Source organism: Coturnix japonica, chromosome 10, assembly GCF_001577835.2.
Source record: "Coturnix japonica isolate 7356 chromosome 10, Coturnix japonica 2.1, whole genome shotgun sequence".
NCBI lineage: Eukaryota > Metazoa > Chordata > Aves > Galliformes > Phasianidae > Coturnix > Coturnix japonica.
In genome coordinates, this window is record NC_029525.1 from 12,038,943 (window position 1) to 12,066,810 (window position 27,868).

At 45.5% G+C, this 27,868-nt stretch overlaps 1 protein-coding gene and 1 long non-coding RNA gene across 5 annotated transcripts in view; one reads left to right on the top strand and one right to left on the bottom strand.

Moving 5' to 3' along the window:
- NTRK3 (neurotrophic receptor tyrosine kinase 3) overlaps positions 1-27,509 on the top strand; it is a 186,154-nt gene extending 158,645 nt beyond the window's left edge. For all 3 annotated transcript variants that reach the window (XM_015873065.2, XM_015873066.2, XM_032446973.1), the window contains 2 exons: positions 10,698-10,856; positions 13,559-27,509. In XM_015873065.2, the coding sequence (XP_015728551.1) occupies positions 10,698-10,856; positions 13,559-13,744 (345 nt within the window). In that variant the 3' untranslated portion in view covers positions 13,745-27,509. The remainder of the gene's footprint in view (positions 1-10,697; positions 10,857-13,558) is intronic.
- Positions 17,475-27,868, bottom strand: part of LOC107318812 — a 189,395-nt gene continuing 179,001 nt past the window's right edge. For both annotated transcript variants that reach the window (XR_004308598.1, XR_004308597.1), the window contains one exon: positions 17,475-17,582. This is a non-coding gene — a long non-coding RNA (uncharacterized LOC107318812). The remainder of the gene's footprint in view (positions 17,583-27,868) is intronic.

The window sequence follows — 27,868 nt, forward strand, 5'->3', positions numbered from 1 at the left end:
CAAACCATAACTAAACCTGAGATAAATGTTTGTCTATTTTCCACCTTCTTGGCAGGCTTCTTCATGCCACTTATTGCTTTATTGTACAAGCCATTACCTGCACATCACCTCTGAGAAGCCAGTGAGTTGCACTGCCCCGTTTTACAGGTTAGGAAGGGAAGCATGGAACTATCAGCTGTGCTGCCCAAAGGCACGCAGAAAGCATGACAAAAGCCAGAGTAAAATTCCACCCATGGAGCTGCAAAGGCATCTGTCCTCTCAGATGCCCCTGCTTTATTTGGTCTGGTCTTGTTCACTCCAGAGCATCAGCACTCATTAGCTCTGACCCAGACAACAGAGAGTGATGGCATGTGGAGAACCATCCAAGCTTGGATGGAGCGTAAACTGCTGGAGCTGCTCAGGAGGAGGTCTCACTTGACAAAACCACATTTGCTTATTTAACTTGGTAGGTATTCGAGCGAAACAGGCATGGGCGGGAGGTGTCAGAGCTGATCTGGGTACCAGCATGGGATTTTGGCAATCTATTTCACTGCTCTTGTTTGGTAAAGAAATCCACTCAACCTTTTTTTTTTTTTTTTTTTCCTTTTTTGGTACTTTATCAATATTTAAATGTCATAAGAACCGTACAATGCCCACCTTAACGCTCCTAGCAAATTAACGTATTTTATTAGCCTATAATCTGGAAATCATTGCTGTGGTTACTATAAAAACCTGAAGCTCTTCAGAGGGAAAGATGTCAGCAGGTCTAGAGCGTATGCAAATATATTCCATTGCCATATAGATCCCAGGGGTCAGCAGGCAGTTGCCAGCACCCAGCAGCAGCAGCTGAGTGCAGCATCCTGTGATGGGAAGAAGGAGTGCAGAGCTGTGTGATGGTTCTCCTGGAGCTGTGATGTGTGAATGTCTGGGACTGTGCTTAGCTGCTTCTGATGGATTCAGAGGGAAGCGTTGGTACCACTGACAGGGTGACAGCAGGGTAAGGTGGTATTGTGGTGGTGATATTGTGGTGGTGGCTCCTGAGCAAGTCCCATGCCCTGCACTGAGCCCACAACCTCCTGCAGGTTGCTCTACACCAGCTTGGGTGAACCCCTTTGACCAGCTGTGTTTTCATCTCTGCATTAGGCTGTGGTGAAAAAGATGGAGGTACCAGGATAATTTACTGTGGTGTTACACAGCAGAATGCCCTGTTGTACTTATGGGGTCACTAGTTACCATGCAATTAGACTTCTGATGCAGGGCTGTCTGCCATAGGTTTCAAAGCAGGGCTTGGAGGAGCAATGTCTGCAGGAGGTTGGGGATGGATGGTAGCAATGGCTGCTGCTGCTTTCCAGGTTTCATTAAGGACAGCTCTGCTGGTGATGGAGGATCTGCTGATGCACCGTGTGGGATATCCATAGGACAGGGCAAGAGGCAGGCATCAAGAGTGTGGTTTCTTGTGGGATGGCAGCTCCCCAGCACAAGTGGTTTTCAGTGTGACAGATGCTCTTCTGGAGCCATCCATGTAGAGAACCTGTGTCAAAGAGCAGAGGGTAAATTTCTGAAGCTTCTATAGCAATTGTTGTTTCAAATATTACACAGACATAGGCCTATGACTCAGCCCTGCCATAACGTCAACAGCCCCCAGGCAGGTAAAGTAGAAGCAAAGTGGGGGTGAAATAAATGATTTCTGAGGCAATATAGAAGGAGCTGTACCTAAAGTGTTTGGCTAAGGAATGGTCAGTATGGGGACCAGAGAATCAAAGAACTGTTTGAGTTGGAAGGGACCCTTAAAGGCCATCTGGTCCAACTCCCCTGCACTGAACAGGGATACCTGCAGCTGATCAGGTGCTCAGAGCCCCATCCAGCCTGATGTTGAGTGTCTCTGAGGATGGGATATGCTACCTGATGGTAAATATTTGCAAAGCTGTGAGCCTGAGTATTAGAATATGTTACTGAGAGAAATATATAGGAGCTGGTACAAGGATAATGTGCTGAAAATGAGGCTATGTGGCAAGGAGGAAATTTCCATCGTGTAAGCAAGATTTGCTTGTGATTTCCTGAGGGAGGCTGTGGGTTGCTACTGGGATATTTGGATTGGTATCCATTGGTACCTTAGCAAATCCTTTAGGTCCCTCACTCACAAAGGAGAGGCGACATAATGGAATTTAACAGATTATTTTTTTTCAGCTCTTCTCTTTGGGTTGTAAAGCTGTTTCATACCCGGACTTGAATGTCATTGCCTGTGCGTGCTGCACACACGTACCCAACGTTCTTGGGCTCCAGCAGCTTATCCATAGGCAATGAAACCTGCCAAGGCTTTAAGCCCAGAATTTGTAGTCACGTTTTCCCTTGGAGTAGATGCTCTAGCAATTACATAATTGAGAACTGTCCTGTCTGCTCAGCATATGTCTGCAGGGGTCATTCATCCTACCAGACACTGCAGAACATTAGTGGTTTCTTTAGACTCATATTCTCTCTTCCATCCTTCCTCTTGTGGCTTACGCTAATGGAGAGCTGATGTCTAAGGACTCTGCTAGGAAAACCTGCATAGGCCAGAGAGCTGACCACCAAGGTACAGTCCTATCTCATGGCAAAAACAGACAGATGTGTCCTGGTGGGTTTGTGAAGTGAGCCCAGTGGGCCTCAGTGGGGTGGAATGTTAGAGGCAGGAATGGAAAGAGTGCATTCAGGACATCACAAATGAGACTTCAGGTCTCAAAGTTTAGCCCTTAGCATCTAATCACTGTCTCTCTGCAGTGGCCAAAATCATGTGTGTAGGGGTGCTGGGTTTTGTGCTGCAACGTGGCTCTCCCTTCAGTACAGCTTACCACAGGCACTGATGAGTTGAATCACTTTGTTAGTAGGTGTGACACTGAAGCCTCCGATAATGAGCTCTTTATTTCAACATGGCTTGCAATGTGTTTGTGTGAGATGCCATCTGTGCTTGCACTGCCTTCATTAGGAGAAAAGCGTAAGCATCTTCTGGATGCTTGTTTGGTTATTTCTGTCATATTTCCCTGCTGAGAAACCATCATTCAGTGAAAGGATGAGAACCTGTACCCAAAGAAAAGCATTGTAACCCCAAGTGTTTGAACAGGCCAAAAAAGCCATTAGAGATTGCATGACTGGAAACCATCCTAGCTGGCCTATAGCAAATCAGCTAGAAGGAACGATCCAGCTACTTCCTTGCTGAAAGGTTTCTGTCATGGCAAAGCGCCGAGGCCTCGTTCTCTGATCTAAAGCATTATATGTTTCCAGAAATGGAAGGAGCAGGTTTCTATTTTAAAGAGACTTCCAACTTTTGTGTCTGCATACTGTGATTTTGCGTCAATGTTTTGCCCAATTTTTGGCTAAAATAGGTGCTATTAAGATGCGTATGAGCGGAACTGAGCATCTGACCCCTCAACATCTTCATACACCATTATATGTATGCATATAGGCACCCTGGTAAGCCAACAGGTAGCATGCTTACCCAGCACTCACGACAGCAGGCTGTCAGATCCCATGCAAAAAGGGCTGTTTCTGCTGGGAGATCCCATGCCCTGGGTTGTATTAAATTTGTGTCTCAGTGCTGCCAGGCCTACGCTCACTGAAACTGACACTAACAAGACATAGATTTCCAAACAATCTAGCCTAATGAATTTTGAATATTATTATGATTAATGCCAAGGCAGTTGAACTGATTATCCAACATCCAGAAGTTAAGTAATGGAGCCTTATCTAAATCATGTAGAGTCGTCAGTCAGGAATGGCTCTGGCTGCAGAGAAAGACAGAACATTATTGGTTACCCAGAGGGGGGAGGCACTGTCAGGGCAGAGAGAGAGAGGGACGATGGAAGGGGAAGATTATGAGATACCAATCTAAAAGTATTTTACTATAGAGTGATAGCACATGCAAGCGCTTTATTGGTACTATTTCCTAGGTTGCATTTCTCAGGCCACTTTGAGACTTGGTTTTTCTATCACCGGGCTAGGATTTATTGGTCAAATCTGCTTCCTACTTTCTGGAGCCAGAAACTGAGCTGATTTGCATTCTCTGCGTCGCCAAAAGAGTAGAATCCTGATGGATATGTTTCTTACATTGTGATGGTTTAACTTAGCCTCTATCTGATTAGTGTTTGAGTTATTAAGTACTTCTTGTAGTATTACCAGCTCACTGCAAAATGATAATGCAGATCAGTCATGGACAATTTCTGTTGCTACTCACAGTCTTTGCAGAGTATGGATTCCCTTTGAAGTTGGAACTGGCTGATAGCTGTGCTGTTTCATGGGTATTGCACATCTTTGAGCGTGTCTGCCCTAAAAACGTGTGGTGTCTCCTACCTGGTGTAGACAAATGGGTTGGTCCATTTGGTGCCTGACAAACTGGCTGGATGGTGATGGGAGTTTTAAAGGGTTTAGTGCTGTAAATGTGCCCATATTGGGGCTGTGGAGCAGAAGACCACTGAGGTCACCATCTGCATGCAGCCCACTAAACCAGCCCAGCACCATTTGCTTTGCAAGCTGCAGTTACTCTGCCCTTGTCCCTTCCCAACTGATATGGCCAGAGGTCCTCACAGTCCATGTCCTATGTTCATGTTGGAGATCTAGCAGTGGGTAGTGATGCTCTTAGTTATGGGAAGAGAGAGGCGGGATGAGCTATGGTAAGGAATACACCAAATAGATTATTGGCAAACATAATTAAAAATATATGCACGATTACTCCTCCGTTTCCTTTTTCTTAACCATCCCTTGCATTACCTCTGGCGTTTTTAGATGGCAGATAATATAACTGAGAGGGCTCTTGGGTACCGGCAGCTCTTGGAGAAGCAGTGATTTATCTCAGGCCATTTTAAGGTAGCAGAATTTACCTCTAGCTACAGCCACCCCTCCAATTCTGCCCTCCCCCTTCCATTTGCATCGGTAACTGGCAGCTTGTTAATGGCTCATTAGGAATGCTGGAAACCGTGGGACTAAAACACACTCCGTGGAGCAGAAATGAGGGGGAAAGGGAGAAAGGCCACTGTCCCTGCTTGCAAATTACACTGCTTGATTCAAGGCGTTTCAGAATTACAGGTCATAAAGCAATGAGATTGCTAAATGAAGGAAGGAAAAACAATGTCAATGGCAGGCTTTATTCTTAGACTCGTGTTTAAACACAGCACATGCGTCTGGGGGGGAAGAAACAGTCCCTTGCCAAACAGTCCTACTGACAGCAGGAAGGTCTCACCCTTGTCTCAGTGTTGCATTAACCCTGTGGAGCTCTCCATGCTCCTGAACAAGTCCATCTGGTTCTTTTCCATCACCTCACAGCAGGGACGTTTGGTTCCCTTCCCTGCACAAGTGCAACCCTCAGGCAGTGGTGACCCACATCTCCTCTGCTTTGGGTTGTGCGGGACACCCAGAGCAGTAGGCACGTAAGACATACAGTGATAGGCTGCTCTGCACCACATAAACCTCCCAAAACCTTCAACATACACACTGTAAAGTATCTTTGCTCACCTGTGGAGCAGACAGCAGGCTGCCAGGGAGAAATGGTTGGGTGCAGAGTGATGATGGGATCAAGTCTGTCATTCCGGGACAGCAGAGCAGCGTGCAGGGTGATGCATGGTGTGTACAGGGTACATGCACAGTGTAGATGCAATCTGAAATCATTGTAGGAAGCTTTCTGCTGCTTGTTAACTGTTTTTAAGCCCATACTGAGCACAATGAGTACAGCACAGGCACAGAACCTGAAGGCAAGAGCTGTGCTGATAGTATTAGCAGGAACATCTTTAGGAATGGCTTTGAAGAGGAGGAGGGAACTGAGGCTTCAGCCTCAGCTCAGCCCAGGGCTGGTACTGCTTAAGGCTTTTCAGTCATGAGAAGAGCTCTGGGAGGGAACTTCTGGAGATGGTGCTGTCAAAGATGCATCTAACGCATTTCTTTCTGATGAAACAGAAAGGAAATTACAGATAAAGTACTGGGGAATCACATCCAGTCACAACGCGCACTGAAATGCAGCTACCTCTAATGTAAACTACTTAGGGACTTAAGAGCTTGGCAAGGTGACAGTTAAGGCCATGAACTGCGGGACAGCTAATGTTCAGAATGCTCAGATCTGTCTGTGTGTCAGAATTAATCCCTCTGCTTTGCAGAAGGTGCCCAGGAATCTATCAGGACTTGCACACATGAAATGCTGGCATATCTGACAGGATGCAGAACTGCCTCAGTTCTGCTGGACCCAGAGCTGACGGAAGGAAGGAGTCAGGGCAGATCATTTCCCGGGGATCCCACAGCTCTTAGGATATATGTTCATGTGCAGCCCAGCCTGGGATGGCAGCCAGGTCTTCAATTAAAGAAGAGCCCAGGTTGTCCCTATCTACAGTAGTCAGGGTATCCATGTCCTATTGCTAGGTCTAAACAGAGGTGATGTGTTGAGTAGATTCTCTTGGAGAGAAATAGCAGCAAGGTCCGCATGGTGGATGTGGCTTAGGGTGTGTGGCTTTGGGGTGTGATCCTGGAACTAGCAGGGTTCAGGAAGGGGAACGTGGGACGGCCCACCAACACCCACCTTTACTGCTTTGAGATCTGCATTCCAACACATCCAAAGTTCTCCTGAGGGTTTTTAAGCCTTTGCTTGTCCACATTCTCTCTGTGAGTGGCCCAGACAGGATATATCTATATAGCAGTTTTTCAGCCTTTGCTGATCACTGCTGTTCTGCTACCTGCTGCAGCACTGTCAGGCTCATCAGGGATGACGTGTCATCTTCCCTTCCTAATCAGCCGGATGTCATTTAGAAAGCTGGGACAAGGAGAACTCCTTCCCTAGACACCAGCTTTCCTTCCTAGCAGACAAACCTAGAGCCTTACAATGCTACTTGTACGTAACACTTATATAGCTTTACATCTTCAAAGTGCTGTACTAGCATAAGTAATTATCTCTCTCCCTAATGGCCATTAACGCTGCCCTTTCCCCAACCTCCCCCAGCTCCCCAAGGTTCAGCTGTAACACAGCAATAAGCTGCTCTGAGGGAGCAGCTGCTTATCTCGCAGTCGAACACGTAATGAGGCTTCATAGCACAGCCCTGGTGCCCTGGAGAATCCCAAACATGTGCCATCCCCAACATGTGGTTGTAGCCCAGCTCATGCCCTTGTGAGTATCCATTAGGAAGCGATGGAGATGATACTGCAATTTGGAGATGGAGAAAGACGAAGGCGATGTTGGCAGCTGAGAGGATGCGCACTGATTGCTCTATTTATTACTAGGATAGTACTGCAAAGTGAAAGAGCAAAGCAGTGGGAATAACATGTCAGTGTGGACATGGGGAGTTGATCTAGGGAGAGAAATTTAGAGAGCTAAAAATGTCAAGTGAAGCTCGACAGCCACGGCAGTGGGATAAAGAGGCCAGTCTGCAGGTCTGTGAAACATTAAAATAACAAGGAAAAAGGGTGAGCTTGGCAGCATCAGGATTTAAGAGGGGGAACAGCAGAGGATTTACTTGCTGTATTTACTTGAAAGCAAAACTCCCTTCCAGGCTGTGTAGTGCCTCTGGGGGAGATGTGACAGTGCTGCTGTCTGAGGACACTGCGTCTGGAGTGGCTTTGGGAAGTGCACCTGAGTGGTGGATGGGATCTCGCAGCCATGGTTCCTGGGGGATGGAGGGAGGTGGGGTGGGATGGGATGGAGGGAGGTGGGTTCACTTGCAGTACAGCTTCAGAGCAGGGCCTTTCCCCACCTTCCCGCATCTCTTCTCTCACCTGTGAAATGGGAATTTTAATCCTCATCAGTCTACAAGGGGGGGCAGAAAAGGAAAGTCAAAGGAAAGGCTGTAAAACATAATGCTCGGTGTGATGGTGCTAAGCTGGGCACTGGAGTGGCTCTATAGACAGCTCAGTTGATGCCTGTTGTGCTCACAGACTTTGCACGTGCTCTCTAAATTGGGACACCCTATTGGAGACACAGTGGATACTTCTGAGGTCCCCACCGATGAGCACAGCTGAACCACATGTTGTTATCCAAGCATTAATTTTCTTGATTATGTATATATTTTCTCCCCCAAAATGAATGTATTCATTACTACTGCCTTTATTTTTAGTAAATCATACGTCTCACATGACACTGAGGGTGAAGATGAATCTTTGACAGTCTCTGGACTCTACCACAGGAACTTAGCCAAGATTGTGTTGTCACGTCCTTGGGACAGCTATTGACTGTGCATGTCACTTTACTGGCAATTTGTCACCCAGATGTGTCTGGAGGAGATGAAAAACCTTGACTGCATTATAGTTTATTACAGCTAAGATGGGGTTACTGGCTTCTGTGCTGCTTTCAGGGCCAGACTCTCAAGTGGTGTGACTCGGGGCACTCCCATGCGTGCAGTGCTGCTTGTGCTGGTTGAGGATCCGGTTCATAGGTTCTGATTGCCACTAGATCGGTTCAAAAGAGTGTGAGATGGGCTCAATACATTGTGTTAGCTGTAATCTCCGATGATTCTCCAAGATTCAGGATATTGCAAATGTAGAAAGCTCTGTAATATGTAATCATTTTGAGACTGCCGGAAAAAAATAAGAGAGCTAGGGCTACTTAAAGGGAAAAAAATAAGCATTAGCTCAAAACAATTTCTGCAGCAATCAAGTTTGATGTATGTCATGTTCTATCGATAACATTTCCTTGGAGCCCTTCACTAGAAGGGAAAGCAACTTGTAAAAGCTAGGAATGAAGGAAAGAGCTAAAATTGCAACCAGGGTTTCAAAGGAACAAACAAAGAAAAGAACATTTCCACTTCCATTAAGGGAGTTCAGAGCACCAAGCTTTGACCAAGCAAGCTAAGGCGACTCTGCATGGGAAGTGTAGAGCTGCAAGGAGTTTTATCTCTGTGCACTGCAGTTCTGAGTATCTCTGCACTTAGGAATGAAAGATGCTCATGAGACTTTTTGAATTGCTTCTCTCTTTTGCAGCAAGAGGCTGTTTTGGAGATAGGTAGGAGCAGGTCCACAGACCTCTGAGCACTGTGCTGTGATCCCAGGTCTGAATGCTGGCAGACCTCAGAGCAATCTGGCTGGCATCCTCCATGCAGAAACCTGCTAAGCATCGGACCCATCTCACATTCTATTCCAGCAGTGCTCCCACAGGTCTGTTCCTCCTGCTTCTAAGAAACAGGGCTTGGCTCTGTAATGGCCCTTCCTCATGCTGGGTCAGTTTCAGTCAGGCAAAGAAACCTGTGGGAGCGTGAGGAAACCAGGAGCATGGGAGAAAGCTTTGTTTGTATGAGGTAGATTTTCACTCTAACAAGTGTGCAACAACCTCATTATTTTGAGTAGCCACACGCATGCAGAAATCCTAGAAATCTTCTACTCAAAATCCTTCATAGGATTGGAGAGATTTCTGCCTGTCTGAATCAGCCGCAGTGCTACCAAGTTATTAGCAATTGCTTTTTTGGTGTCCATAATGAGACAGGCAGGATTCCGAGCAGCACCACAAAGGCCCCATCTCTCATCACCACTAAACCCTCGGCCTCTTCATATTCAGCAGAAAGAAGTACTGGACTGGTGGCTGTGCAGCTCCCTGTGCTGGCTGGGCTTATCAATTAGCTGCTTCCACACAGATGGTGCTTCTTGTGTAGGACAGAAGAAAGTGAAAAAAAAATTTTGCCCTGCTTAGACACACTTGTTTAGAAATCTCTAGTGATTCTGAAGGTATATCCATCTGCTTTCAAGCTGTTTGCATGCATTCACCTGCTGTATTCGTGTGCCTGTTGAATCATAGAATCAGCTGAGTTGGAAGGGACCCTTCAAGGCCATCTGGACCAACTGCCCTGCACTGATCAGGGTCACCTACAGCTGATCAGGTGCTCAGAGCCCCATCCTGCCTGAGCAACTGTGCCAGTGCCTCACTGCCCTTAATGTATAGAATTTCTTCCTTATATCCAATCTAAATCTCCCCTCTTTTAGTTTGAAACCATTTCCCCTTTTCCTATCACAACAGACTATGCTAAAGTGTCTGCCCCCTTCTTTTTACATCCCCATTAGATACTGAAAGGCTGCAGACCCTGATAGAGAAAGGACCTTTCCCTTTGAATACCCCAACGGGACTTCACCTTTGGCCTCCTCCATTTCCAAGCTCTCTAAAGAACTGGCTTTCCTACCTCCATTAACCACTGGGCATATCCCTGCATGCATGAGCCTGTTCCTTACAAACAGATTTCCTTTTTGCATTGTGGTCCTGCAGTCATTTACATACTCAGAGCACTCTTCAAAAAGGCCTGTAGCACAATTTTACAAGCACAACATCTTTCACACAATTAGGTGATGAGCAGATCCTTGCATTCGGCTTTTAGAAAGCCTCACTGAGGAGCAACAAACCCCGCTCTGTATTTCTGGTGGGTGCTGAAGCCCTGCAAAACCCACTGCAGCACCCTGCAGAACACTCTGCTCCTTGCCTTACCTCCTGGTTCATCACTATAGGGTTCGAGCACACCCTTGGCATTTTGTTGTTTTATTAGTTTACAGGCCCATTTTGGGAGGAGGGGACATCATTTATCTTGATACATTTCACTCCCTATCCATCACACTAACCAGGTGGGGCTGGCGGGTAAGCCCATGGGCGGTCAGGGAGGCTGTATCCAACCCAGGTCTTTTGAACAGCTCCGTGCTGACGTAGCTCATGGGGAGGCCCCAAGTCAGTCCATATTCCATCAGAGCTGAGTGCTTCATCAGGCCTCTGCTCACTCAGATCTTGTGCCTTTTTCCTCACGCAGGTGGGAGGACACACCATGCTGCCTATCCGTTGGATGCCTCCGGAGAGCATCATGTACAGAAAGTTCACAACAGAGAGTGACATCTGGAGCTTCGGTGTGGTGCTGTGGGAGATCTTCACCTATGGGAAGCAGCCGTGGTTTCAGCTCTCAAACACAGAGGTACAGCAGTGCTGAGATATCTCAGCTGGAAATTGTGCTTGTTACCATCTCTCCTTTCCAGACTTCTCATGCTCTGATGGCTCCTACCTTGGCACCCATGATAGTTCTTTACTGTGTCATTTTTCAGGCGTAGAGATAAAAATCTTCTCATGGGAGAAGCTTAATTATCTCCATTAAGAGCTTGAGATATTGAGGCATGCAGGAATCTAAGAGTTCTGCCAAAGCCACGGGTCATCTCTGGTCTCTGCCTTCCAAATTCCTGACATACCTCCATAATAGCCATCTTGGGTGCTGACACAAAACACAGATTATTGCTGGGATGTGTGTGATACTCTGCATGTCCTCTGCTCTCTTTCTCCTTATTTATACCTGAAACTCTTACTGCATTCTTCATTTTCGGACAAAGAGTTTGAAGCTTGTTATATGGCATGTGGCACACCTCTCTGGGTCCGTCTGTCACAGGGATATCTATTCTACAGTTTGCCCCTGTTCACTGAGGATGGGACCCAAGGGGATAGTTTGTCCTTGTTATTTCCCCTAATAACAAAAGCTGCAACCCATCAGTGTAGGGCTGCATGTTAAAAAAGCTGAGGGAAGGATGGCTAGCATTAGCGGAGTGTCAGAGCTGAGGTTTGAGGCACATCGGCAGAAATGCTTTGCAAGATTTTTGCTCAGAATAGCAGGGGGTATGATGGAAGAGGAGTAAGATGCATTGACAGAGCAGTGTGTGGGAACCTTGCACATTTTCATCCTACTGTGTATCTAATGGATTTTAGAAATTTCACCTTTTGTAATGAGAAACGTACATTTTCTGCTTTCTGGATACAGATCCCTTAATTAAGTGAGTTGCAGAGATGGCAAATCCAAGGTGTTGCTTTACATCTCTAATACTTGCCCATTCGTGTGCTCAATGGGGCCTGACTGTATATCCCAAAGTAGCACACACAAACATTTTAGAGACACAAACAATGGAACAGACAGCGACAGAAGTTATTTGTCACGCTACTTAATGAGCTGCTCTTGCATTTCCCTAGGAAGGTAAATACAAACACAGATGAACACATGTATCTCATATCCAGGTGAGAGGCATTCTGGAAGAGAGCTCAGCAGCCCCCTATGCTTTTCTGCCTCAGTTTCCTTTGGAAGTAATAGGACTCAGAAATGTGCCCTGTGGCACATTGCACCCTTGGGTGAAGCCATTAGCAAGGTGAGCACGATCCTTCTTGCAGGTCTGCATGGCCTCCCAAACACTTTTTGCAATTGTGTTCAAGGTTGGCAAAGATCCTTTCTCAGCAGAGGGATGAAGCAGGGAAACACTTCATCTGAAAGCCTCAGACAGTGCATTAACTTCTGTTCATGCCTTTCTGTTGTCCTGGAGAGGCAGGACCCACTACTGGGCTCCTGTGCACATTTAGGATGTTTGCCAGGAACCATCAGATACCTTCGACCTCTCCCATATGTCAACACTGCCAACAGCCTTAGAGCCATGCAGGCACTCCTACATAGTGTATCCTCCTCAGTCTGCTTTAAGCAGGTCCCAGTCTCTCCCCTCTGCATTTATTTGCAAGCAGCAAAGCGATAAGTATCTGCTGAGCTGTGCAGCAGGTCCATTACTATTCATAAATGATAAATTCCAAACGTACCCTTGCTGGGTGGCTTCCCTCAACACACTGCTTGGGCTCTGTGTTTGTCTGCACAGTATGGCAGGTCACTTGTGCTCCATGATGCTGGGACTCATCAGCTCCAAGCAAGGAGGGCAGGAGGTAATAGCAGCTCTCTGTCAAATCATACCATGGTTTCCTTTGCATCCGTTCCTCCAGTGAGCAAAACACAAACAGACACTTAGGGGATGCCAGTGGCATCCTTCTGAATAGCATTTCATGCTGTCCAAGAGCTCACATTTCACTCATTAGCAGCACTGACCTGATCCAGAGCAGAGTGTTATCACTGCAGGTTTCTCTAGCAGAGATGTGATTTCAGATGAAATTTTATTATTATTTTTTTTTCGGCTCCTTTTCTATTGCAAAATGAGGCAAAGCTGCCCTTGGAGATGAAGGTAGAAAGAGATGCGCTGAACTCTCTCGTAGAACTCTCCTGGGCTTTGCAATGGAAAGGGCTCTCAATTTTCAGGGAAAATAAAACAGCTTTTCGGCTGTGTGAAATATGAAAATATGAATTTAGCTCGTGAATGGAAAGGCTTTATATTTTCTTTCTCCAATTATCAGGAAAATACTGACAACTTCAATTAAAACATCACGTAATTTGCTTGTGACCTCCTGTCTGGAGGGTGCATTAAGGTAGATATGTGTTATAAGAGGAAGAGGCGAGGTTGCAGAAGGAAGCAAACTTTTCAGTGTTAAACCATCACTAATGACTCAAACAGGTGAGCAATGAGGATCTGTAAACCTCTTGGCTCCTCAGCATTTGCATTCCCTAAATGAGGCCCCAGCACAGCTACCCATAGAGCTGTGTATGCCTCATCTCTGGAGGTGCTCAAGGCGAGACTGGATGGGGCCCTGGGCAGCCTGAGCTGGTGGGCTGGGACTGGATGGGATTTAAGGTCCTTTCCAATCTAAGCCATTCTATGATTCAAAATGGCACCATGTTAGTCAAGAAGCATCTGGGACAGGACAGGATATCATCCAAGAACTGCCCAGCTTTTGCTCATTGTTCCCTTTTCTTTCTTTCTTTCTTTCTTTCAGGTCATTGAGTGCATTACCCAAGGCCGAGTTCTGGAAAGACCTCGAGTCTGTCCCAAGGAGGTTTACGACATCATGTTGGGCTGCTGGCAGAGAGAACCTCAGCAACGGCTCAACATCAAGGAGATCTACAAGATCCTCCATGCTCTGGGCAAGGCCACACCAATCTACCTGGACATCCTTGGCTAGCAGTGGCCACTTGTCAAAAGCCCCCGATCCTTCCTTCCGTCCTTCCTTCCCTCTCCCCCTCCCAAGTCCTTTGCCCCTCAGCTCCCAAACAAACATCTTCAATATAAACTCAAGTGCCTGCTACACATACAACACTGAAAACAAAACAAAACAAAAAGCAAACCCAACACAATTCCCACAAAACAACAACCTGTAAGGCAGTTTGGCTTATATATATTTATAGATATCTCTATTCTATATATAACTTCCACACCAATACAGAAAGAAGCTGCTGTTACAGAAAAATTATAAGACTTTAAAAAAAAAGAAAAAAAAGTAACAAATAAGGGAGAAAAAGTACTTAAATATATATATAGTTAAAAAAAAAAAAAGAAAGAAATGAGAAGGTATCTTTCCCCTGAGCAATGAAGCAGCGTGTTGTCATCCTGCTGTGAGTATGGCTCAGGCTGCTGGGCAGGGCTTGAGTCTGGCTACAGCAGCAATGTTAGCCTGAATAGGTGCTCTGGGAGGAAAGCCCAGCCCCAGTTGTACGATATGCACTGAATGTGTGAAAAGAGTCCTCCCTTCTTGTCCTTGCCTCCCTTCCTTCTTCCCAGCCCACAGGTGATGGGCACAAAGACAGGGCAGTGCCCCTGGACAAATTGTCTTTTACCAAACCTTTCCTTCCCTCTCCATCCTTCCCCGTCCCTCTCTGCCTTTTTCTTCCCTTCGACATTTCAGGACAATTTTTCTAATTTGCTGATTCTTAACTGTATAGACTCAAGGCTTTCAAACACACAGTCAAAGGATTGTGGCACCTACGGGTATAACACAACAGGAACCAGCTGCCCTCCCGCAGCCAGCGCATCGGATGGGCCCAGCCCTCCCTCCTCCCTCTACAGTGGAACTGAAAGAACCCCCGGCTGAGGGAGGTCCTGAAGACCCATTCCTGATTCATCCCAATCCATTGTGGCTTGCAAGACAGGAATGCTGTTCGTCTCAGTGCCCAGTGGAGATGGCAACGTTGGGAGGAACCCCTCCATCCCCCATCCCTGCCTTTTCTCCCCACCCTTCATTTTTATTGGGGCCGTGGGATTGTTACTAAGCCACAGCCAAATTAGTGCAGACCCTCAGCAGATAGGGTTGCATCTCCTGTTCCCTGTTTGGGGGAAGGCTGCAACATGCAGCTGGAAGTGTACCCGCATCACAGCTGGGCATGCCTTTGGGGTCAGCATATCCCAGTGCCCTCCCTCCTCATCTTCTTCCCATCCCCATCCCTGCCCCATGTCTCAGTCCAAGCCTTAGGCACAAGACAGCGTGAGGCCAGGGAAGGGGACAAGGCTAGCGAGATGGCTGGGAACCTCCCAACACCTGCCTGCAGACCCCTTGCCATTCTCCTCACGTCCCCATCCCCTGAAAGGATTGATGCATCTGCCTTTGAGCTGTTGTGAAATGCAGAGGCTGAAGAATAGCTCCACAGGCAGCCCCGGGAGGAGGAGGGGATTGAGGGGAAGGTGCCTCCAGGAGCAGACAGCTCAGCGGATGGCTGCAGCAGCCAGCCTTGCATCTCAATGAGGATAAAGGGCTGACAGGCAGCGACAGAGGGTGCTGGGGACAGCCAGGAAGAGGCTGAAGCATCCTCCCTAAAACCCATCTTCCTCACGCAGGAGATTATCCTGACCTGAGGAAAGACTGAGTCAGAAATGAATCCTGCTCGTCCAGACAAAACCTTCCCTGGGTTGTTTTTTTATCCTCTAGATAGCAGAGAATGAAGGGGAACCTCAGCCTGGCAGATGCTCTCAGGAGGCAGTGAGCAGGCGCCACAGGCACCGTCAAGGCAATTGAGAAGGCGACAATTGCCAGCACAAAAATAACCTGCTCGGACGCAGTTCTTGTCTGGAAGGGAATGCAGACAGGGGAAGAGGTGATGGAGATGGGATCTTGACTCCTTCCCCATGGCCAGAGCAATGTTCTGGACCAGGATGCAAGAGATGTGTGAGTCTGAGACCTTATTACAGCTGGCCACTGAAAGGGAAGATTTTGCATTCCCTCCTCAACCTCTCTGTCTCTTGCCAATCTCTACCTCCCACCCCTGGCTCTGACATGACCTGGCTTAAGGTTTCAGGTGGGGCAGGGGATGCTCCTACAATGTTTGTGGTGGCTGTGGGTTTAGGCTGTGCTTGTATAAAGAGCTCAGAGTGAAAGAGGATGGGTGGCAGTAAAAACGTTCAGCCTTTCCCTTCCTGGTTAGATTACAGAGAGAGAGACGGTCTCATGCAGTAGATGCTGGACAGACAGCAGCAGCTCACAGCATGGGCACCAAAGGTGTTATGGTCAGTGTCAGGGTGTGAAATGGCAGTCCATGCACACAAACAAGGTGCCATGCCACCCCTCCATAGCAAGTAGTTGCTCTGCTGGGAGAGGATATCTAGTTTTCCTCATCTAAAACTTAGATTCATCTTTGAAGTGAGAAAGATTGGTTGAAAATTTGCTAGACCTGCAATGGCTCTTTTTGTGTGTGAGGTGCTTTGGCTAAAAGGACTGGAGACTGCATCTAGGGGGAATACACAATGGTGGTACCAGCCCATTGCCTCCAAAAGAAAACCCTTCTCTGGGGCTGCCTGCCCCATAACCCAAATGGTCTCTTGCTCTTGTGGCTCTCAGGCACAATGCCAGACTGTGCAAAGCCACTGTTTTGTCTGCCCTGCTCTCTTGCTCTTATGCACTCATTTCTCCTTCAGCCAATCTTATTGGCCTTTACACAGACAGATTACCTACAGTGTTTCCATAGTCAGTGCTATTCTCCTAAAGCCATTCTGCACAACAGCTGTATCCTCCTTCCCCTCCTTCTTTCCTCCTGGTGTCCTCCCCAGCACCACTGCATGTCCCTTTGCCAGCTCTTTGTACTGTCCTGACAACAAGGTGAAGCCAAGCATCACACCTGGACTTGATGCAACATGGTTAGGAATAAATGGTCAATGAGAGGCAAGGAGATGGATCTGCCAGAAGATGTGAAGTGGCTGAGACCAAGGTTCAGGCTGTCTGACTGCTTTACCATTAGCCCCACCAAGTGCAATGACTGCTTTGAGGAAAGGTCCTTTTGTCAAAGCTAATCAGGAACAATTGCTCAGAAGAGCAGGATAAGATGTGCTGCAGTGCTGGCTCCCAGCAGCTGCTGTGTTATGCCCGGTGGCCTGGTGCTGCTGGAACGAAGTTTGTTGGTGGGGAAGGAGGGACGGCTCATTTTTGTTTTGGAGACATGACTGAAACTGCTGCATCCCTTTCTGGTCTGACAGTCTTGGATGGGAAGAGGGAAAGCGTCTGTGCTGAGTTCCTGGTGAACCCTGAGACCTCATTTCAAGAAGAACCTTCCCTGGAGCAAAAGCAGAGCTGCTCATCAGCATGGATGACAGTGCCTTCGCTGTGGGAAGAGGGGCTCATGTGGGGGCTCTGCCATTGCTCCACTGCAAGCAGAGGGAGAAAGAAGAGCAGGTTTGGAGGGAGAACCTCACAGAATGCCACAAATCTAAGTGTGGGAAGTATCTGGGCTGCAAACAGTGAATGTGTCCCCAGCCTTAGGGGCTCATCTGTGACCTGTCTCATTTCTTCCAAACAGTTTTCCTTCCACCATAGTCTGTCAGGTTGAGAGATAAAAGCTGAAGCACAGCTAAGGGAAGACATGCAATGATCTGCCAGACTAGAAGCCCATCCTGTTTCCCACAACACTTACCATTCGGTCCTACATGTCCCTTGATGCATACATTCTGGGGGCAGAAAAGAGCCTGTACTGCCTCATCTCAGGCTCATGCCGGTGTCCATGGGGTGCTGAATTGCAGACAGGTGGCTCTGGGAACACGTGCTGCACAGACAAACACAAAAAACGTGGAATGCCTTTAGAGAGGCTGCTTGTTGAGAGACATCATTAGCTTTGAGCTGTCTGCCTGTCCCCAGGAGTGGGTGGAACAAGGTGAGAAAATATGTAGGGAAATAAAAAAGCCAAGGGAAGGGAAGGGCTGGTTGTGGAAGGCGAGTATCTTGGGCTGGGAAATTGAGACTGGTTTCGGGAGCGTGGCAGGGAATTTTAAGTAGCACAGTGGATACAAGCAAAGAAAAGCAAAGGGAAACAGCAACATGCTAGAGCACCAGGAAAAGCTAACTGTAATGCAGGGCAATGCTGGTTAAAAAAGGAGACAGAAACCAATAAAAGCAAGGGACCATTGACCCAGGCGAAAAACAAAACAGCCAAGGTTTATGCTTATTGGTGATTATTTTCTTTTTCCAATACCTAAATACCACTGTAAAACGGCATTAAAAAGTTATTTTTTGAGGCCATAGACAGGAACATGGTACTACATGAGCTGGTTTCTTTCACGTGAAAGGCTATTCCTAGAAATCAAATGCATGAGGTTCCCTGAATTCCAGCTATGGTTCAAAGAATGCAGACCTGGGTCACTGCAAGCCTACAAAGCCATAAGTGGTTCTGAACATGTAATCATCAGACATTCATGTGCAAATCTGCATGGAAACAGTGATCTGTTCAGCAGTGTGATCTTAAAAAGTTGTATTGAATTGGGCTCCATTTTTCCCCCGTAGAATATCTACATCCTTCTCCTCACTGTGACTTCAAGACGGTGATGCAAAGGTGCAGCAGAAATGCAAAGTCACAGCCTGAAGCAGTGATTGAGCATCTGGTGGAAAGGCAGAGCCAACCCAGGGGAGCTCAGGTGCATGCAATGTGGTACAATGCAATTGAGTGACCAGAATGGGTGGAGCCAGGATCCACCCCTTCCCAGACCTCATTTAAGGGCTGGCAGGGGGAGGTGGAGGTATCTCACTGAAGATCCCTGCCTCCTGGAAGTCTTTCTAAGGCAAGCAATCTCTTTTTTCTTTTATTTCTGTGTCCACAGCTGCTACATTTGGGCTTATTCTTATTTGCTGCAGCCTAGAACTGTGCCACCTTACTATAATTGCTGTATTTTCCATCATGTTATATAGCTCTGCCTTACAAAAGGCAGAGCAAATCGCTAAGTATTTAGTGAATTATGTCTATTAATAGGGTGATGGGAAACTATTTCAAACTAAAGTTATCTCAAAATTATCTCTCTTTATCTTAATTGGAGATAAAGAAAATGTTGTTTGTTTCTTTGTTTTTACAATAAAGACAGTGAGGCACTGGCAAAGGTTGCTCAGAGAGGTGGTGGGTGTCCTATCTCTGCAGACACTGCTGGTCAGGCTGGATGGGGCTCTGAGCACCTGATCAGCCGTAGGTGTTTCTGTTCAGTGTGGGTGAGTTGGACCAGATTGCCTTTATAGGTCTCTTCCCAGTTCTTCTCTATGACCTAGCCAGGAATCAGCTAAGCTAGTAAAGCCAGTGTTCATACCACGTGTTTCTGTAGTAGCTGTAGGTGTGTTCTCTTGTTGTTTATCCTCACCATTGCTTTAGAAGATGTGTACATGGGCTACTGGCTGTGATGCCATGCTACAGTGTCTCCTTTGATACCTGGAAGCTGTATGAGTAGAGCTCCTCTGTGACTGTCAGGCACAAACATACTTTAGCAAATCCCAGAAGGGTTGTTCTCCATTCAAATGCAGTATCTTTCTGATAGAAAAGAATATGGCCTTGGAACTTTGGCATAGAATGAGTATCAAAAATAGAGAACTCAACTCCCATCTCTTCTTTCCAGGAATGGTCAAACTTGCTCAACTCTAAGGTGCCCTTCCTAGACTCTTGCATCAGTATACATTTAATGTTTATTTAAGCAGCTGTGTAGTTCCCAAAACTGGGACTGTCTCCCATCTTTCCTTTGCTGTTCTCCCTGCATGCAGGAGCCTCAAGCATGGTGAATGTAGGAATGTTCAAACATTCATTCAGTCTGGCAGTGTCACAAGTGACACAGGCTGTCAGTTGCTGTTCCAAGAGGAAAGCAGGAGCATTCAGTCTCTTCTGTATCTTATTCCCTCCCAGTACGCTACTGAGCAATGAAACATCTTCCTGAGAAGTGATAGGAGTCCCATTGCTTGCAGCTTTAAAAAACTGAACCAAGGAAAGGGATAAGAGACCAAAGAGGAGAAGAGGAAAACAATATTACTGCTTTTATTTTTTTTCCCCTTTTCTTTCTGGGATTGAACTGAGCTGGTAAGTTGCTTTCATCTCAGTGTATTTAATTTCTCACAAACCCAATCTGAGAGGTCTTTTCCTATGGGAAGAATGAGCAGTGTCTCTTCTTTCTTTCACTAACCCCACAATATTAGCATCTCTCCAAGGAGAAAGGAGGCATAACAACTCTAACCATCACTTCCTCACACCATCAGGAATCCTCTGTGGGAACTGATCTCCTGCCCAACAAGTGACTGATCCTACACCAAAAACCTTGAGTAGTTGTTCAGTTGGGATGTTTAACTGCAGAACTACTGGTTTCTTAGGACAAGGTCCCAGCAGGAAAGGACTGAAATACCTCTAAAGACAATCATAGCTCTGGGAGGCCCAGATTATTTTTTTTGGATGCTCTCTCTATCTCTCGGCTGGTTTCCAGCCTCCACAATCTATGCTGCTTGATATTTAGATAGCTGAGTTGCTGCATTCACTCCCTTCTGAGTACAGAAGGCTGGTGAAGCTGTTTGATTTCTGAAGTGGTAGGCAAGATAAGACTTCTTCCCCTGCCCTCTCCTCTTTCTCCCTGTGCAGCTCCTGTCCTTGCAGTTCTCAGGACCTGACTAGCAGTTTTTTAAATGAGGTAAAAGTCTTAATGTGAGGTGAATCCTGAGACCACAAACAGTCTGGACTTCAAACAGTGAGAAAATTGGCGCCGAATGATTCCGCACACAAAGCAGAAAACTTTCATTTCCTGCAGGCAGGATGGAATTGACTGTTATATTAAGACTTCAGAAGGAGCACTGCCCCGGAGTAATTTCACTGCTGTCAGGCAATGTTGACATCTAGATTAACCTCTGTGCAGTGAATTTTACAGCAAAGCTCATTGTAATGCATGTGGGGTATCTCCTGTAAATCCCAGCTGAAGCCCATAGTGTCCCACCCTTCTGCACACGAGAAAGGGTTGGGGAGCAGCTGCTATCATTTTTGACCCCAGCAGAGCGTGACTCTAACCTCATCCAGGCCATTTCTGCTGAAACTGATTTCCTACCCTGCCACAGTGACAGTAGTTCCAGACAGTACTTTTTTAATTCCCCAAAGAGGTTTACATCACAAGGCTGACTTGGTTTTTTCTTCCCCTCAGTGACAAACGGGTCCCTTCACACATCCACCAAACAACACAGATCTAATTAAAATGCACTAGTTAACCAGTGGCAATTAACTGCTTGCACTGATTAACTCCAAAACATGCAATCCCTGCAGTGCAGTGATCAGACCTGAATGGCAGATAAAATCCCAGCTGTTGAGAGATGGTGGCATCCAACACTACTTACCAGCCCACAGGTGCTCTGCTAGCGCTGCCTACCAAACCAGAACTGCATGAATTAAAGAGAAGAGCACAGCACAAGTCATAGGAAGTGGTAAAAGAATCTCCTGACTCCTGAACTCAGGGTTCATGTTGTTAAGATGGAAGTTTAGGCCAGAACAAAGCTCTTTTGTCCTTTACTGTAAGAGCAGGCCAAGCAGCAAGGGTTCCCAGGCAAGAGCATCGCAGCTTCTTTGCTCTCTTACTTGTGAAAACCATCTTTTCTGTTGTAGGCAAGATACACCTCTGAGGGCTACTTCTTCATGGAGAAACAAACAAACCCCTAACATCTAAAAAACTGGAAGAGAAAGGGAAAGGAGTATTTGTTTGTTATAACCACACCTTTTCCTTCATACCCTTATTTTCCAACTCAGATATTGCTGTACAGTCTTATTGCAGAAAGTTCTAGGCAAGACACAGGCTATCAGGTGCGGACTAGTTTAGTCACAAACCCTAAAGGCAAGATCTCACTAGTAGCTCTAGAAACTTCAGAGCACACCCATCCTTTCACCAATAGTTGTTTTTATGTGTTTGTCAGAGTCTTTGGATAGCCTATGAAGAGGTGATGTGCCTGTAGTTCACCTCATCTTCAAACGGAGTTGTGTGCCCCTGGCATTTCTGAAATCAGTCCCATCAGGAAGATTTCTTCAAACTAACATTTACCATTCCCAATCAGAATACAGCTGAAAAGGCTATCCAAGGTTATAGAGAAGGTCAAGCTGTTGCTTTGGACTGAGGAAGGAATTTGATGGACCAATTTAACCGCCACAGCACATCAAAACCTGGTGGCTTCATTTAAAAAGTAATCAGTATTGTATTTCGCTTTAGACATCCGTGCATTAGTGTTCTGCAAATATGATTTCCTCTTTGTTTGCATTATTGATGCCATAAAATGTCAGACACATTAAAGAAAAAAAAGAAAAGAGGCCAACCTTTGGGGTTTGGAATGATTCTGGTTGAATTGCAGTTGGGTTACTTTTCCTTTTATTTCCCATGGTAGTGATGCACTCTTACTCATTCTGCTATTGCTTTACAAAGAGTTCTCTGTAAGTGTATTTATTCAGCCGACCATATTTCAGGAAATGCATAACCTCAATACTTCATTTTTTTGCTTTATGTGGAAATATGTATATGCGTGTACTGGGGGGGAAGGGTGTGGGGAAGTGGGAGGGTGGAGATCTTTCAAGAGCCTTCCGATGCCTAGTAGTAAGTTGTTGTTGTTTTTTCTGTAATGCTTTTTGAAGCCCTTCTGCTCAAGTGGCTGGATTGATTTCATCTCAAGAACTAACTTTTGTGATCATGATTTGAGGCCTTCTGGTTTTGCTCTGCCCAGAATCTTAGTCATTTGCTTTCACCATTCAAGCAGCCATCTGCTGTCCACAATGGTGCCTAGATGTCTACGCCACACAGATTACACAGTACTTGAGTCTCAGGCATGTGACAGAGGAGTTTCAGCTCCTTCAAGTTCTTGACCAATGGCAAGCTTGCTGATTTAGTTTGGTTCCTAAAGTCCTCCTCACTTGAGGCTCCCTAACTACTGTTCCCAAGGCAAATACTATTATCTGCTGAGTGCTTTTTCTCCCAGACTATTAAAGAGTGCAGGCTTTAGTAGCCATATACCTTCTAGTCAGCTGTCTATAACAAATGCTGATCTATTGTTCAATATATTTCTATGATCTTTTTGGAAGAATATTCTCTCAAAGTGAGAGGAAAAACACCCTCCCAATTTTTTCACTAGTTTTTTGTTCCTTACCTTTTCAAAGAATTTTGACAGGCTAGAGGGAAAACTTGTCTGTCAGTCTGTCCTGTTAACTTGTTTCTGCTTTGATGCACTCTCCAGGGAGCTCAAACGTGTGGTTTGTGTGGTTTCCCACCAGCTTAGCTAGCATGAGAATTAAAGCAGCTCTGTCTTGAAAGTAAAAGCAGAATGGGATGGAATTATCTCCCCTCTGCAGCAATTTTCATCATTGCTAAGATTTCTCTTGAGCTTTTCCTTACACTTATGACAAAACTTGTGAGCAGGTCGAGATGGATGAGATGAAGGAATTTAAAGAAGGGACCTAGGCGCTGGACTTCAAAGTTAGCTGTTCAACAGCTAAGCTCTCCCTTGCTTCATAAAGCAAGAAGCCCCTAGCTTTTCATTAGCAGCTTCTTGTCCAGCTTTCATGTTCATATTCCTGTCTTGATGGCCTTCAGATGATCTCCAAATCTTATCTATCTCCACAGATCTATCTCTGGGGTATTCAAACAGCCCAAAGATGAGGCAGTAAGGTCTGAATGGACATTTAATTCAGTGTCCTTCTACTCCTTTTTCAAAGGGACAAAGATAGCGAAAGTGCTGAAACAGGATAAGTAGAAGTAGTGCAGTTTCTTTTTAGACTGAAATATTTAAGATGCTATGAAGCAGTACCTATAAATATGCCTTGAAATGTTGAATGAGCACAAGAAGTCTATTTGACTTTTGTTTTTATGCCTGTAATTTCTCTCACCACGAATCCAGCTGTTACTCAGCCCCCAGCAGGTTGTTCTGATTGCTGGAGAGATGGTGGGGATTGATTCTGGCTGGGATCTGTTTGAGTCCAGCCTCGTTCTCATGTAGCTAGATTGAGACAATAGAAATAATCAGCAAGGGACTGAACTGTTGTTCCTGTCTAACTAAACCTTCTTGTGCAACAGCAAGTTAAATTCTGAAGGATTTCAACACCCATAACTTCATCTGATGTCAGTAAATCTGTGGATACTGAAGATCACTGATATGTTAGGAAGATAATAGCAGGAGAGAGAAGCAAAATTCTTAAAGAAAACAAAACTAAAAAACCAACAACACTGTATATAGAAAGAGATTAGTTGGATTTTTCATATTATATGCCACAGTTGTAAAAGAATCAGAAAAGGAACAGAATTCTGTCAGCAAAGGAAACTGACCACCAAGACAGGAGCAGGCCTCTATCTTACAGACTTCCCCTTGCTTTTAATGTCTTTTGTCTCTTTCTGCTAATATAGGACAAATCTTGTCTTATAACTTTCAAGAAATCCGAAATTAATGTAGAAGTCAAGATGGGGAGAGGGAGAGATCAAACTCTATATGATGATGGTGGTCTGCACAGCTGTTAAATCTTTTTAGTAACAAATGTTTGTACTTTTTTAAGGCCCTGTATAAGGTTCAAGTACTACTCACAACAACTGCAAACCACTTCAATCCTCAAGAACAACAAAAACAACCCTTTAGTAAGGGGGAGATTTCCCTGTCTGACCGAGTGCTGGAGCAGCTTCCCTGCGGATCAGCACCGCGGACAGCAGCCCCACCTGCTGCACTCACCCTCATTGCAGATAACTTGTTTTCAAGTGCTGGAGGTGGGATGGTTTAAAACTTGAACAGCTAATCTAAAAGAACAAAAATTCCCAGAGTTAAACCCTCCAACCCACATGTTTTTTCCCCCCAACGTTATTTTTCCACCTATGAAGTCTAAGTCTCTTGCTTGGATTGTGAAATGTTCTTATCTTCCAGTCTATTGGGACAGCCTGGCATATGGAGAGTGAGTGTTCTGTTAGAAGTGCAGAAATTGAGCATTTATTTTAGTGGCAGGATCATGTGATTTTTCTTTGCCTATCAGCTAAATTTACTGTTTGTAAAGCACCGGGAGACAAATTTATTGGAAAATTCAAAGCAAGGGGCATAAAAAATATACTGTGGACCCTGGAAATCATTTCGAGATCAATCTATAAGAAAAGTCACATTACTATGTAATGGAGAACTGTCAGAAGAGAGTCAACCAAAGATTAAAAGCTGTGTACAAAAGAGCAAGCATCAACCGACAGAGCTCTGGATGGAAGCGGAGTCATATCTTCAGTATTCAGATTTCTCAGCTGGCATTGCTGGTATTTCATCTGTTGGTTTTCATCTCCTGAACCTCATCATTGTCATGAGAGTCTATTTTAAAGGATGTGAAGGTCCATTCTATCCCTGAAAAACATAAACTGATCAAGACAGGACAGAAAGGTGGGGTATTCATCTTTTTGTAACCACTTTTCCCTGTTTCCATTCCTCTACATACTCCCCTGCAGTGATTGGCAGTAATGACTATAGGACATCCAGACTGAGATACGTCTGAGACAAAGGGCCTCAGAACTTGGGAGTAGCAATACTGAAAACAAGGAATTGTGGTTGTGTTTCTGATGTTTATGGCCATCCAGAAGTCAGAGTGAACCTGCAGGGGACTGTAAAGGATAATTTAATAATGAGCTCAGAGAGCTAATGGTGATGAAGGAAGGGAGCAAGGAAGGCTGCTGGAATGCATGGAGGGAAAGAAAATGGTCCAGAATTTGACTCTCAGTGAGAAGTCAGATGTGATCTGAGACAGAAGAGAGTCCTGATCAGGGATGGCTGTGGGGAAGCGGTCACTACAAAGTGATGCATGTACACCTGAATGGGTCCTGAAGACTTGGAGAAACCTTGCTGGGCTCCTCTTAGGCCCATTTTCTTTGCAAGTACTACCATTTTCACTGTGTTTATTCTTCTGACAGCTCTTCTTTCAGCATAAACAGGCTGTCTTGTCTTAGCCCCTCCCTTCACTCCCCCTGCTCAGCCCCCATACTATGCCAATTGCCTGTGTGAAAGCAAATTGCCTTTTCTTCTTCTTCTTCTTTTTTTTTTTTAAACAAAAGTGTCCTTTTAAATTTTCAGCTGAACTGAAAGGCAATTTCTTGCATGAGAGCTTTGTATAGATAGGCTTATAGCTAAACATAAATAAATACACTAAATAACCTCTCCCATGCCCACCTTGTCTTAACAGAGCGCTACCTTACATGCATTATTTCAATAGAAATTAAGGATTTTTGAAAAGGCAAACTGACACTGATTCAGCCTTCAGCAAGCACTAGAGCTTCCTTTGTCCCCTCTGGGTCAGGCAGGAAGGAGGCAAAGTTTCCCCTGGTAGAGGTGAAAGATGCACATAACTATCCTGGGCGAAGACTGTATGGGGTCTTAAAGCTATGTTTGGAAATAGGTTTTAGGGGCTCCGGTGATTTCTGTGACAGCTGTGTTTGGTGCAGTGTTGTCAGGTCTGTATGATGAGGCAGAGAAACCACTGTGGTTGCCTATGCTGGCACTGTTTAATCCCTGTTAATGTTACCAAAAGTCTGCATAAGTAGAAAACAAATCCTCTGGTGATGCTTGCTGAATATATATATATATTTTTAACCCCATGCACTAATCCATGTGTTTGCTTAGTTTGGGGTTTCCTTTGCATCTTTTGGTTTCTATTTGCGATTTTGCAACTGAATAGCTGGCTCTCAACCTTTTCTATGCTGCAGTTCTCCCCCTTTTCCAAACCGAAACTCACTCTCCTCCCCAGCGGGAACAATACAGGATATCCCTATAGGGAGGGCCCAGCAGGAGCACCATGGCTGTTATCTGCCTGCCCAACCCACCTCCACAAAGAGAATGAGGTAGCCTGATCTGGCTACTGGCCAAGGTAGGATCACTGCTTCTCTACCTGCCACGTTGTATACATCCAGCACACTGCCACCATGGAAGGGGATGACTGATACAGCGCTAGTCAAACTTACTTACGAAAAGACTTTTTAAAGAAAAGATTTGCATTGAGGTCAAGGGACCTTTTAAAGTGCTGAGGTTATTTACCCTCTCCCAGACCTTCCCTTCCTTCCTGCCCTTTGTTGTCCTTAATCCTCTTCCCCAGCCTTGAAATGAAACAGAAAATTATTTTTTTAAAACCGTGTTAATATTTTATGTTTAGTATAAACAATGATTTAATGGCATCACCAAAGGTCATTTTTCATCTCCACGTTACCACCCCAGCTCCTGAGGCCATCTGCCCTCTTCTCCCCATGGTACTACTGGCCCTCCCTACCATTCACCTTGATCATTCCCCACCCCTCCCACCCACACCACAGCATATCACACCCAGAGATGTGCATCAGGTTCAGCCAATGACCATTGGAGAAAACCACGACAAACTGGAACCACTTCCACCTTCAAAATAGTTGCTGCAAATGAAAAGCAGACTCATTTCTTATGTAATTTTTTTTTAAGGCCTTTTATACCTATTTACATGTGTGCGTGCACCCTGTGTACACAGGGGTGTCTGTGCATACAGATGCACATGAATCTCTCAAATATGAATATATTGTATGTTAGAGCTGTAAATATTCCTTGGTCATGTGTCTATGTCTTCTTCAAAGTATCATATCTCCTCAGTGTTACGTTAACAACTCCACTTACTGATCGATGAAACTGTGTGTAGACCTGTACCCTCCTGACATAGTTTATGTAGTTATCTCTTCTCAAATAAAGTACAAAACTACTACTAGCTGGTCCTCCTTTATGTTCTGTGTTGAATATTCGGCTTTAATTTGTAAAGGTCTATGCTGAAATACATTTCCCAACCATCCCAACAGCATAGGCGCATCCAGATCATGCTTTAGACCTGGTCAACAAATAAAACAGGAATAACAAAATAAAGTAATCTATAGGTGAAATGTTGTCTCAAGTGCTTTAAATCAAGGTCTCACTTTTGACCTGATTCAATCTTCCCACCAGCTCCCAGGTGCAGCCTTCAACAACCACAGCTCACTTCAGCCCAGTAGATATGACAGAGTCCGTGCTGCTCCTCCCATGGCAATGGTCTCCATGCCACTACGTCAAGCAACTCCTGACTGTAATCTCTCC